Source organism: Corvus moneduloides, chromosome 2 (assembly GCF_009650955.1).
Source record: "Corvus moneduloides isolate bCorMon1 chromosome 2, bCorMon1.pri, whole genome shotgun sequence".
In the NCBI taxonomy this organism is placed as follows: Eukaryota; Metazoa; Chordata; class Aves; order Passeriformes; family Corvidae; genus Corvus; species Corvus moneduloides.
Genome location: NC_045477.1, coordinates 88,408,434 through 88,421,641, shown reverse-complemented (window position 1 = coordinate 88,421,641; position 13,208 = coordinate 88,408,434). Strand labels below are relative to the sequence as shown.

Genomic DNA, 13,208 nt, shown 5'->3' with positions numbered 1-13,208 from the left:
TTCCCTTTCCCCAACCTTCTCAAGCAACCAACAACCTAACTCCTCTAGGTTCTCTCTCAGCACTATACAAACAATTCCAATTAAGTCAAGAATGTTACTCTTCATTAGTCTCTTCTAGTTCTTCTTTACGAGATTTACTTAAAGCAATGAACCAAGACACACGAAAATACAGTACACAAGTTAGCGATCAAGTATAGCAAATAACAGTGGGTTTTAATGAAAACTCTTCCTTTGCTTGCTTTTATCTGATACAAGAATAAACTGAGCATCTGCTGACTGACTTTCTGCATTTCACTAGAACAGGAAATATAACAGTGTGAACAACAACAACAAAAGTAAATCAATTGTCATGCCCTGCTGTCTGGCTGGTGATTATACATAAATACAAGTCCCCATTATTGTAAAATCAATCTAGACAAACACTAGACTGGACATGTGACATTTTGGAGCTAAGAAGTTGTCAAACTAGATTTGAAAATTAGTATTTATGAAACCAAGAGATCACTTCAGATTAAACGTTTAAGCGCAAAACAGTAGTCATGCTGTTACTCTTGTGGGTTGAAGGGTAAGTCTATACACTCAATGCATATCAACAACAAACAAAAATTAATTTATACTCTTACACATCCTCAGCTTTATCCTCTCTACCCTTACCAAACTGAGGTTTCTCTGGGATACCAGGTTTGTCCACTGTAATAAGTTAGATACCAAAGTATGCAGAGTGACTGTGAGTTACAACCTCTTACAATTTTCCAGTATTTTTAAAATATATGAATTTATAGTCCTATAGCACAAACAGCATAGTAACTCTTTGAAGTCCTTATGAATCTCCTGAAGTTCAACAAGGCCAAGTGGAAGCCTTGTTCCAAGTGGAACTGCATCTGGGACAAGGAAATCTCAAGCACAAATACAGGCTGGGCGGAGAATGGATTGAGAGCAGCCCCGAGGTGGAGGTCTTGGGGATGTTGCTGGATGAAAAGCTCAACATGACCCAGCAATGTGCACTCACAGCCCAGAAAGCCAACTGTGTCCTGAGCTGAATCAAAATCAGTGCAGCCAGCAGGGCAAGGTTGGTGATTCTGCCCTTCTACTCTGCTCTGGTGAGACCCCAGCTGGAGTGCTGTGCCCAGCTCTGGGGTCCTCAGCATAAGAAGGATGTAGACCTGCTGGAGCAAGTCCGGAGGAAGGCCACAGAGATGATCAGAGGGCTGAAGTGCCTTGCCAAAGAAGACAGGCTGAGAGTTGGGGTTGTTCTACCTGGAGAAGAGGAGGCTCTGGGGAGAACTTAACAGCAGCCTTCCAGTGATTAAAGGGGGCCAACAAGAGAGCTGGAGAGGGACTTGGTACAGGGGCATGTAGTGACAGGACAAGGGGGAATGGCTTTAAATGGAAAGGGTAGGTTTAGATCAAATATTAGGAAGAAATTATTCAAATTCTTTACTATGGGGGTGGTGAGACACTGAAAGAGGTTGCCCAGACAAGCTGTGCATCTCCCACCCCTGGGAGTGTTCAAAGCTAGGTTGGATGGGGTTTTGAGCAACCTGGTCTAGTGGAAGGTGTCCCTGTCCATGGCAGAGGGATTGGAACTAGATGGTCTTGAAGGCCCCTTGCAGTCCAAACCATTCTATAATTCTATGGCTGTTGATCATACAAAAGCAATGCTTACTTTTGTCTGTCACCACAATATTTTCTATCCAGTTTTGTTATTACAATTTACAAAAAGAGCTAGAGACTAGATTGAGTTGAATTGCAAGCTTAAAAAGAATATTTCAGGTTGGGGGCAGGGTTGCTATCCTTGCATAGAGGGCATTGTCTGTTATAAATGAAGACCCCATTAGGAAGGAAGTGCTGAATGTACCATGCAGTACCAAAACAATTAGTTTGTTAATATGCAGATGCAGTGGAGCCAAATTTGAGTCTTGTACTAACAACAGTGCCTGGTATCATTAGACAAAGGAATATTTGCAGTCAAGGCAGTATGTTATAAAAGGAACACAAACACAAGGACTTAAATTCATCCCCAATTAGATGGCAAGGAGCCAAGATAATCTTATGGAAGCTTAGGCCACCTATCCACTGATATTAACGACACACAAACATTGATATGTTATGTTCAGTGCTGCTGCTTCACTCCACTCCTGATACCTCCTCTGGGGGAAATACTTACTTACATAATTCACCAATACCACAAACACAAAATTCATTTCCATTTAAACAAATAAATCTAATAACAAACTTACTTCTTTGGTCCCTGAGGATCGACGTGTTGCTCTAACATTAGAAGTGTTCGTTGACCTAGCTGGAGTTGCCGATGGAAGAGTAGTAGAAAGTTGAGGAGGACTGAAAGACATCAAAGGCAATCTGGTATCTCCTAATATACACTGCTTGGAATTGGAATTTTTACTGTTGAAACTCTCATTTTTACTGTTTCCTGAATCTGCGTTACCAAACTCTGTTTTCTCCTTATTCTTGATTCTTCTCAAGCAGTCCTTTAGTGTTAGCCGAGTAGCAGGCTGACTCAACCAGCACAAGAAGAGTTCATCCACCTTCATTTTCACTGCAGGTTGCAGAACTTTTCCAGGTGACATTCTCTTCCAGTTTCCCTATTCTGTTGGGTCAAATTCAAAGTAAAGATTTGACAATCATATAAATATTCCACTCGACTTTCAGTGTTTCACAGGCATTATTTAACAAAGTATTGATATTTATTCCCTCAAGATACCAACATGAGTTGGGAGTTATATTTTAACATGCGACTTCAACAACATTTTACAACTGTAAGCCATAAATCAGAGTCAATTCCAATACCTTCTTCTAAACAATGGATAACTTCTTTTAAAAGCATATTGTGTAAATGATGGAGACTGGAGAAAAAGAAATTGCACTTGGGCTTTCTCAAAGAGATAGCTAACAAATATTACAAGTATCGTCTATGAATAAGTGTTAAAAACACATGTATTAAGATGAATAAGACTTGAAAATACTTATAATTGAACATGCTAAGAACTAAATGTCTAAGCAGTTTATGCTAAGCCCTGGTGATAGAAGAAATAAGATTTAATAAGAAGTTTTTCAGTCAAGAGATTTAGAACTAAGACTGAATGCTCCATTTTCATTCTGAAGTTGTGCTACGGATTTAAAATCTTGCATCCCCCCATGTGAGTGATTCCCAAAGCCCTGTCATTTGATATTTTAAAACATGTTAAAATGTTATACTTGACATTCACTTTTTCAGTTTTACCAAACCAATGTAACTCAAGAATTGGGACAGTATGATTTCAGGTTCAGTTATTCACCTGAAACAAACAGGTTTTTTTTTTGTTTTTTTTTTTTTTTTTTTTTTTTTTTTTTGTATTAGAGAGACAGAGGACTGGAATGAAACACTGAGAACAGAACTCAAGTTACTATCAAGATTTTCGGCATCCAATTACTTCATGATTTGATACAGTTCAAATAAAACCTATGCTTCCTCATGTTTGTGTTTTTTTAAAGCCCTTCGCAGGATTTGATCTATATGCATGAAGCATATGATAAAAAATAGAGGATTCTCGCTCTTAGATGTCTCTTCTAACCTAAATGATTCCATACGCAAATACTTGGCTGAAAAGCCTTAAGACAAGCACCTCAATTTGGAAACGAGTAATACCTAGCAAACGAACATCCTATTAAAACCTAAAGCCCATCCTCGTCCCACGGCAGAACTAGAAGCCTTTTAACACTGCACCACTTAAAACTTTCCAAATCGCTGTAACTTCGCAGTGCAGTTAGTCCGTTCTGAAACTGAAGACCACCTCCTTTCCCTACTTTTTTCAGCTCAACACTTTCACGGCGCTGGCGGCCGTGCCCAGCCAGCCTCAAGCGCCATTCGCCTGGAAAGAAACGGTCCTGGGGAAGGGCCAGCCCGGCACCGCCCCGGGCACGGGGAGCCGGCACCGCCGCTATAGGCTCGCTCCCTTCGGGCGGGCGCCGCGCTTCGCCCCACAGAAGCAGCTCAGAAACGACGCGGCTCCGCACCACGGGAGAGACGCGCTCACCGGCCCCGCTCCGCCACCGCCCCTTCCCGCCGCCGCCGCCGCCTTCAAATGCGCGCCTCCTTCCGGCCCGGCCCGGCCCGGCCCGGCCCGCCCGCCGCCATCTCGCGAGAGCGCCTCCCTTCCGCCCCGCGGGACGCGGACGCCGGTCGCCATGGCGACGGGCCGCTGCCACGCTGCCCGAGCCTCCGCTGTGCCGCCGCCGCCACCTGGGCCCGACTTAGAGCTCTGACAAGGCCGCGGCGTCTCACAGGCTGCTCCCCACTGACTGGTTCTCTGAGAGGAGCTGGCAAAGTGTTGAAGGGGCAGAGTATCTCCTCAACAAGTTTGCTGATGACACAAAGCCGGGAGGAGTGGCCGATACCCCAGAGGGCTGTGCAGCCCTTCAGACGGCCCTCGGCAGGTTGAAGAGAGGGTCAGAGAACTGTCTGAAATTCAACAAAGGCAAATGCAGGGTCCTGCACCTGGGCAGGAATAACCCTGGGCACCAGCACAGGCTGGGGGCTGACCTACCTGGGAGCAGCTCTACGGAGAAGGACCAGGGGGTCCTTGGACCACAAGCTGTCCATGAGCCAGCATTGGGGCCAAGATGGCCAGTGCTGTCCTGGGATGCATTAGGAAGAGCAGCAGCAGGTCGAGGGAGGCGATCCTGCCCCTCTACTCTGCCCTGGTGGTGTCCAGTTCTGGGCTGGTGAGCACAAGAGACGTGAAGCTGCTGGAGAGGGTCCAGCAGAGGGTGACAAAGAGGGTAAGGTGACTGGAGCATCTCTCTTAAGAGGAAAGGCAGAGGGAACGGGGACTGTTCAGCCTCGAGAAGACATGACTAGGAGGGCACCTTATTAATGTGTATAATTATCTAAGCAGGGGGTGCTGAGAGGATGAGTCCAGACTCTTCCCAGTGGTACCAACAACTAAGACATGAAGCAAGAGGGGAAGAAACTGATGCACAGGAAGCTCCACCTGAATATGAGGAAGAACATCTTTACTGTGTGGGTGACCACACACACTGGAACAGATTGCCCAGAGAGGTTGTGGAGTCTCCCTCATTGGAGATATACAAGAACCATGTGGATTGCACTCTTATGCCATGTGCTCTAGGACGACCCTGCCTACGCAGGGAGGTTGGGTGAGATGACCCACTGTAATCCCTTCCACACAATTTACCCATTCTGTGATTCTGTGAAAGTGAGCTGGTTCCAGCTGCTAAATGCTGTTAAAAGGAGAACACTAAATGCTCTTTCTACACAGTGGCTGTGGTTACCACTAGTGTTACAGGATTGCAAATGTCAGGATGAAAGAGGAGGTGGAAGCAGTAACAAATAGAAGGATAATCCCCTTACTAAGAGAATGATGTGTGCCAATCTGTTTGCAGCCTCTTTTTTGCAGTAGAAAACATACACTGAGAATTTGTGGTTGTCAGCCTTCACGAGCACCCCTGTGAGGCTCCCCAGGTGCACTTGCCAGTGGGGTTTAGGTGGTTGACCATTGGCCCATATAGTTCTTTTCTTTGGTATATTTTACACCAGTGATTCATTGGTATTTTTACATCAGATTCCCTACTTCCACACGAGGATTTTTCCTCATGTGGCTACACTTCATTTTTGTTTATCCATTTACATTCTTCCACTTTCTTTACCGTCAGAGACACTCCAGATTTATGACAGGTTATTATTACAAATCGTTGGAACGTTACTGCTGTGGAAATGGGCTGTACCAAAGATGATACAATGGTTTGAAGGGAAGGCTTGAAAATGCAGGCAAGATTAAAATAGGGTAAGTGAAGGAATGGGCTTGCTTTCTGGTTTTTGGAAGCTTGTAGAGAGGATACAGAGATAAGAAAGGGCTGAGGAGAAGCAAAAGCTGAGATGCTGTGAGAGAAATCTGGTACATTCCAACACAGTTATGTTTAGGTAATACCAGCATGATATTTTGATAATAACAGAGTCATCTGGCAAAAAACTGTATTACTCTTCTAAGTCTATCAGAAGGCTTTAACTTCCTGGTGGAGACACTGAAATATATTTTCACAAATCTTAAAATGAGATTATGCATTTAAGAAGATACTAAAAGTTCTTGAGGGAGTCTCCACCTTTTGAAGTAGAGTAGTATTCTGTTTCCTGCTCATTGGTTGATGAAGTTAGAAAATATGTTTGTAGAAAACCAAAGTGGACAAAATGGCATTATTTTAAACTGGAGTAAAACATTCAACATAACACAGAGGAAGCAGATGTCAAAGGATGGACAAATCTGTAAATATTATGGAAGTAGCTTTTAAGTAGGGGAAAAGAAATTAAAAACCCTGTGTTGTGGATAGCAGCAAGATTTTTGGCGGAGAACTGAAGGGCTGAATTAAGAAGACTGATAGCAGCGCATGAGACATGGAACAAAGAGGACTTTTAAAACATTTTGAATGCCTTTGAAGCATTCCTTAGTGATGGTGTAGCCATCTGTTGATTGACATGTTGAAGACAGGTGGCAAGAAGGGGATCAGAGAGTGACTTGACAGAGTTGTAGAGTTGGATATCATCTGCAAAGAGATGATGCTCTTTGTTGAAACTGGCAATGAGATCTCCCAGAGGAACATGAGAAATGAGAAAGAAGACATGCAAAGAAAACCCTCTGAGAGATGCACACAGTCACAGTGTTCTCTCATGCATGCTAGTGTAGATTCAAAGCAATTCTAGCTCTGACTTTATTAGACTGTGTCATGGATAGCATTGGTGTGAGAGAGGAATCAATTCCATGTGCCTTCTGTCAAGCAGAAGACACTTAGGGCATCCTTACCCGGTTGTACCGGTACTGCCAAATGAGACAGATGTTTTGAATTTGTGTCTGGATGAACCTACCAGCAGTGTATCTACTGGTAGGGGTGTGTGTTTGTAGAGATACAGGGACTCAAACTTGGCCAGAAATGGAGAAATACTTAAATTGAACTTTTTGTTCATATCTTCCACCAAGAATTGAAACTTGAAATCCTTTTTGACTGCTATTTCCTTGTTCTTGCTTGACATGCTAAGTACAGAAGCTGAATCTTTTCTATGTTGCTTTCAATATATGGAAGACAAAAATCTGTTCTAGTGTCTTACTAGACATATGGATATGTAATGTATCCATCTGGTTTAAGGATGGGCTCCTTTAAAAATCCACTGTATAATTATTAAATATTAAAGTACCGAGCATGCAATATCCAGCTGATACCTGAATGTTTAGTGATGGGGTCACACTTAGCATTGTTGTAAAGAACACAGACTATGCTTTAGGTAAGGCACTTGTTTAATAAATGCAAGAGAGTGGTGTATTGATATAACTCAAGCCAATAAATAACAGGAGTGCTTGGGCCTAACAACCCAGCGCAGTGGAGTTAGTACACCCATGCTGGTGTATCCGTGTAGCACAGTGCCTCCCTCCATACCGTGTGTGGAGACACTAACCCCAGGGCAGAAACCGAAGAGCCGCATCCAGCTCTTGTTGGCTCTGTTGCCTGCAGCTCCTTTCTGAGCTTGCTTCACTGGTCTTGACTCAGCAAGTGTGATGTTAGCAGTACTGCCAATGTATGTTCCTGGCTAAATATCAAAGTCCTCCTTTGCCTTTGTTTATCACTGTGTACAGTCACAAAGGGCAGTGGTGTTCATAAGGAATATTTCCGTTCCTAATCAGCATTTTGCAGCGAGGGCTGGGCTTCTTCCCTGATAACCTTGGGTCTGTACAATTTACACATACCGGTAGTAAAGAGGTGTTTCCAATCCCTCTGTACTGGAGTAAAGCAACATTTCTAAGGCCTGTTAATGTTACCCAGAGGTAGACATCTAACCTAGATCAGATGTAACATGACTTAAAAGTGTTCCTCTCCACTACTTAATAAGAATCTCAATTAGAATCTGTGGTATACACAACTACATTTTAGAAGTCTAAAGTTAGATAGGATAAATGCATTTGGAGTATTATATTTACTTGCTTGCACAGGGCTGTGTTAGATGTACTCTCATCCAGCCTCAAAAGTGGAGTCATCATCGTTAAACAGAGTGGCAGGTTGAGGTGGAACATGTGCCTGAGATCAAAATACAGTTCACTGCAGGATGTCTCTGAGTCCTTATTCTTTTTTCATATGCCTTTGTGCTGTTTTTGTCTGGGGTAGAGTTAACTTTCTTCACAGGGGCTGGTGTGGGGCTGTGTTTTGGATTTGTGCTGAACACAGGGTTGATAATGTAGGAATGTTATTGCTGATCTGGGCTTACGCACAGCCAAGGCCTTTTCTGCTTTTCTTACTGCCATGCTGATGAACAGACTGTGGATGCATAGGAGATGGTGAGCCAGGACAGCTGACCCCACCAGACCAAAGGCATATTCCGGACCATATGACATCATGATCAATATATAAAGTGGGAGGAAGAAGGATGAAGGGGGGATGCTTGGAATGGTGGTGTTTGTCTTCCCAAGTCACTGTTGTGCATGATGGGGCCATACTCTCCTGGAGATGGCTGAACACCTGCCTGCTCATGGAAGTAGTGAATTAATTTCATTGTTTTGTTTTGCTTGTGTGCATAGCTTTTGCTTTTCCTCTTAAACTGTATTTATCTCAACCCATGAATTTTCTCACTTTTAACCCTTCCAATTCTCTCTGTGATCCTGCTGGTGGAGGAGTGAGTGAGCAGCTGTGTGGTATTCGTTTGATGGCTGGGGTTAAACCATGATAGCCTGTCACTTAGGGAAGAGAACCACAGTACCTCTTTAGAATGCTGCTTTAAGGAGAATATTGCATTTTGATTAGGATTTTGCTTTTATAGTGCTTTTGTAATGCTTTTGCTGATATATTTCACAACTTTCAAATTTAGGCATCTGAAGTCCAGTTCTAACCGATATATAAGCACTAAAATAACTGTGTCCTGATTTCCTGATGTGCTAACTTAGTTGGAAGCAAGTGTGTTGAATGTTCTGACAAACTGGTCACTTTTATTTAAGTTGTTGTTATTGAAAATTTTGGCCAGATGGGTTCATTGAGGTTGTGCTTCCAAGGTGATGTTCCTTGTAAACCTGCTTATGGTATGCAGTCAGAGAGACTTCAGGGGAGTGTAAATGTTACTTTCCACTAAGAAAAGAATAAAGTCTAACATACTGTCACTCAAATTCCTAATCCTTGTACTAATTTGGGGGGGAATGAAGAGGGCTTTGCATGCCTTATGCTGCATCATTTAAAATGAAGATAAATACTAAGAAAACGGTAGTAACTGGTAATCCATTGAACTATGCACCCATACCAGCTAACCATGCCACTGCATCCTTTCTTGCAGCAGCTTACCAAAAGTAGAGCTGGGATGATGAACTATAAGTCATATGGCCTCCAGAAGTAGCATCATATGCAGGCAAAAATATGTCAGCAATGATGTCTTGGTGCACATGTTTGGCAGCCAGCAATGCTCTCGGAAGAGTCTAATATTGAGACTTGAGGCTTGAATTTTCTCTGTCTCCTACCACCTTCAGGTAGAATACTGCAGTACTATAGGATCTGGTTAATAGCTTGCTGCTGCACAACTCCTTAAGAGCAATCAGAGATATAATTACAAATTATTTTGTAACTTGCCAGCTCATGTCGTCAGTAGAGGCATTTAAACATTCTGTGCTTGCAGACAAATTTTGTTTCCTCCTTATCACATGCACCATGTAGTTAGAATAAGACCTTGTCACTGGCTCTCTCTTTACCTGAATGGTTGGTTTAATGCAGGAATATTTACATCTCTGCAAGAAAAAAGAATAGAGTATAAAATGTAGATACTGTAAGAGCAGGTGCATTACAAGCCAAAGAAGAAAATTGATACAGCAGTTGTTTGCCATCATGTTTTTAGATTAATTCCTACTGCATATCACTGCAGGACTCTAGCAATGAGCAGTTCTTACACATTTTACTGAATTACTGTTGGTGTGTTGGTTTTTTTCCCCAGGGGCCTTGGACTGACCAATGTTTACAGCAGTCCAGATGCGAAGGCTGGTTCCGCATTAAGTCACCCTGATCTTCTAATCCCAGGTTCACATACTTCTAGTGCTGTATTTTATCCAATAGTTTTATCTAGCATTGTATCCAGGTTGCATGGAGTTTATGGAAAACTGCTTGAAATGCAGTCTCTGGGGTGGTGTTTAACAAGGTGTGCGTGAGGATGTTTATGGGGTGTGAGAATGGGAGTCCATTCATTTTCCACGTTGAGTGTTACTGAGCCCAGTTCTCTTCTAACCTTGTCCTGGTGCAATCATTAAAGGGACGAGAAGACTCTGAGCTATTGCATCCAGCAGCCTGTAATGTCTGCCAGCTACTTGTCTGCTACCATGCCCAGGTGCTTGGGTCTTGCATCTCCATCACCTGGCTAGGACCCAGTCTGAAGAACTGAGACCTAAACTTGTTTTGGGATAGAACCTATTTTTCTTTGTTTCGTCAGAGCAGTCTTCATCAGATTATCAATGGGGCAGTGTAAAACGATGCCTCTACTTTTCTACTTTGGCAATTCTAAAGAAATGTAAATCATGTAATGGACAAGTATATTTTTATTACTTGGTACCCACAATTGTTTCTGTAATGACATGTATATTTCTAGGGCAGGGTCCTTTGAATATCCATGTACTTATTTACATACATTAAATAGAAACTGCAGTAAACCACAGAATTTTGCCAGCTACCACTGTTCTAATTAGCTCACAGAACTAAAAATAATTAATATAGTTAGTTGTTGGATTACAATACAATGAGAAGTACACACCTAATAAATCACATTTTTTTATTATTATCTGCTAAGTATCTGGCTGCTTGAGTAATATTTTACAACTTCAGCTAAATTCACCTTGTGCTCTTTAAAGCCAGTAGCAAGATTTCCAGTTTTCATAATGCTATGAGATCAGACACCTATGCTCTTGGGGGTTTAATTCACCACTGCATTACTCCATTTACAAGATCTGATCTGCAATTTGACCACTATTTTCATTCAGCAAAACTAAAAGATTAACTATTTCTAAATTTATGAGCTAATTAGTACACTAATACAAACCACATTTATGATTTTCCTGAGTTTGCTTAATCCTCCTTCATTACAAAAGTCAGTTCAGATGTCCGTAAAAGCTTACAAGAAAAAAAAGAAAAGTATTTGTTTTCATTTTCATTAGGGAAAAGTGAAAATTCTGAAAGATTCTGGGCAGACAGAGCCACATTCTTTTGCTCTCATTAAAGTCCTTTTAGTTACAGTAGTTAGAGGAGGAAAACACTGTGCAGCTCTAGGCATATGTCTGCAAGGCTGCCAACACCAATAATTTTATCACAAGTTTAATAAGATTTAGTGTTTTTCTTATAAAGCTCCAGAGTCCCATGATGATGAAATAATGTTATCTTCCATTAAACATGCATGTTAAAAGGAGTCCTTGTAGTTGCAAAGAAAGTATTGAAAATACAAAATTAGTGGTTCAAAAATCCTAATTGAAAAGAAAATGTGAGCCCCAGATTAATTTCTTTAAAATCAAGATTTTAGAGACAATCTCAGATTTTGAAAAGTGTTTATTAATCAAAATATTGTGTCAGTAGTGGCACTAATTCCAGCAGTATTGCTCTTCAAGTGTTTCTATATAGAATCTGGTGCTACTTTCTTGATATTCTTCTCCTGCTTTAGAAACTTCACTTAAGACACAGAAACCCTACATGTTTTTCTGATTTAAGTGCATCAGAATGCTGAGACGTAGGGTTAAGAGCTGGCTACATATTTTAGATATTGGAGCCAGACAGCAATTCAGTCTAATAATGTGCATGTCTACTATTTCCTGAAAATTTGCTGGTACATGACCCTTTATATGCATATATGTGACCCTACAACAAGCTGTCTTATGTGGTGCCAAAAAATGGCATTAGCTTCAGCGGCTTTATTAAATTGCTACCCAAGCTGGCATGCGTTCAGGGCGTATCAGCAGCTCATGCGTGCTGTGCCAGCTAACATGGGAACCTCTCCATGCTCACTGGGGTTAGCACACAGAGAAGAACAAAAGCCCCTTGAATGCTGGGCCAGAGTATTTTGCACACTGTCACAACCATGTTTGTCCTTTGGTCTGAAAGGAGCACTGGAGGGGCACTAACAATGGCTACCTTGAGCTGTGTTACTTCTCCAGTCCTCAGTGAGGCAGCATATCCAGCAGACAAGGAGTCTGGCATTTAAGAAGCATTTATCAAATAGCCTGCAGCTGTGATGAACGATACTGTTCCCAACTAAATATTCTGTCCCAGAGACAAGGTTAGAGAAATAGTCTCTGTAATTTACATTTACCTTTTAATACTACCAGCTGAAAAAAAAGTGAATGTGACAGCAGTCAGCAACTGCTAAGGTATAGATCCAGTACTGGACTATTATGGAAATGAGAAAAGTGCACACTGGAAGAAGACAAAGCTTGCATAATGTTTCACATGATCCTGGGCAAAATAATTGCAACTAAGGAATGTAATTTGAATGTATGAAGAGTATTCACAGTGGCTAAATTTATCTGGGTGATGCAGGCTCCTCTGGGCTGGAGCTGGTTTCTTGATCTGAACTGCCCTCCAGAAGAGCCTGTTGGTATCCCTTGGTTGTGAAAGTTCCCCCATGGGGCTTAGTGGCCATAGGCTAATATGGCCTTTGGGAATAGTCCCCATGGTAACATGAAACCAGCTTGTATTAGTATTTCAGTGCTGCTGTTTCCTGACTTTTAAGCAGCTGCTCACATAGCTTGACTGTCCTGACTCAGTACTTAGCCCTTGTACAAGGACTGGTACTAAGAATGTTTCTGGAGGAGGAAGATCAGAATGCAACTTTTCAACAAATTAAAATATTTTTATAATTTCTCACTTTACTGTGTAGTAAAAATTGCTGTCATGTGTCTTACACTTCTTATATTCCCATAGAGCTATGACACAAAAGACATTCCAAATAATTCTCAGTAGAAGTAAGCTCATGCAGCAAGTGTCCTTAGTGTTTTGGACCTTGAAATGCAGATAATAGATTAGTCAGAACTATGCACTTGTTTGCCATCCTGTTCAGGACAGAGGACAAGTTTCTACTTGAATTACTTCAAAATCACATGCTTAAATCCTCTTCTATGACATCTTAAGTTCATGTTTGATTATATAAAACACTTCAAACGTTGTGTATCTGTTTGGTATCTATTTATACTTTAACATATAAA

At 41.8% G+C, this 13,208-nt stretch overlaps 1 protein-coding gene across 2 annotated transcripts in view; it reads right to left on the bottom strand.

The window, feature by feature from the left end:
* PPP2R3B (protein phosphatase 2 regulatory subunit B''beta) overlaps positions 1-4,063 on the bottom strand; it is a 53,592-nt gene extending 49,529 nt beyond the window's left edge. Inside the window, exons 1-2 of one of the 2 annotated variants that reach the window (XM_032100231.1) lie at positions 4,035-4,063; positions 2,241-2,608 (exon numbers count right to left, since the gene is read on the bottom strand). In XM_032100231.1, coding sequence (XP_031956122.1) covers positions 2,241-2,588 — 348 coding nt within the window. In that variant the 5' untranslated portion in view covers positions 2,589-2,608; positions 4,035-4,063. Of the gene's footprint in view, positions 1-2,240; positions 2,609-4,014 lie in introns of both variants that reach the window. The other variant, XM_032100230.1, reaches the window with a different exon arrangement.
* Positions 4,064-13,208: the final 9,145 nt, after the last annotated feature.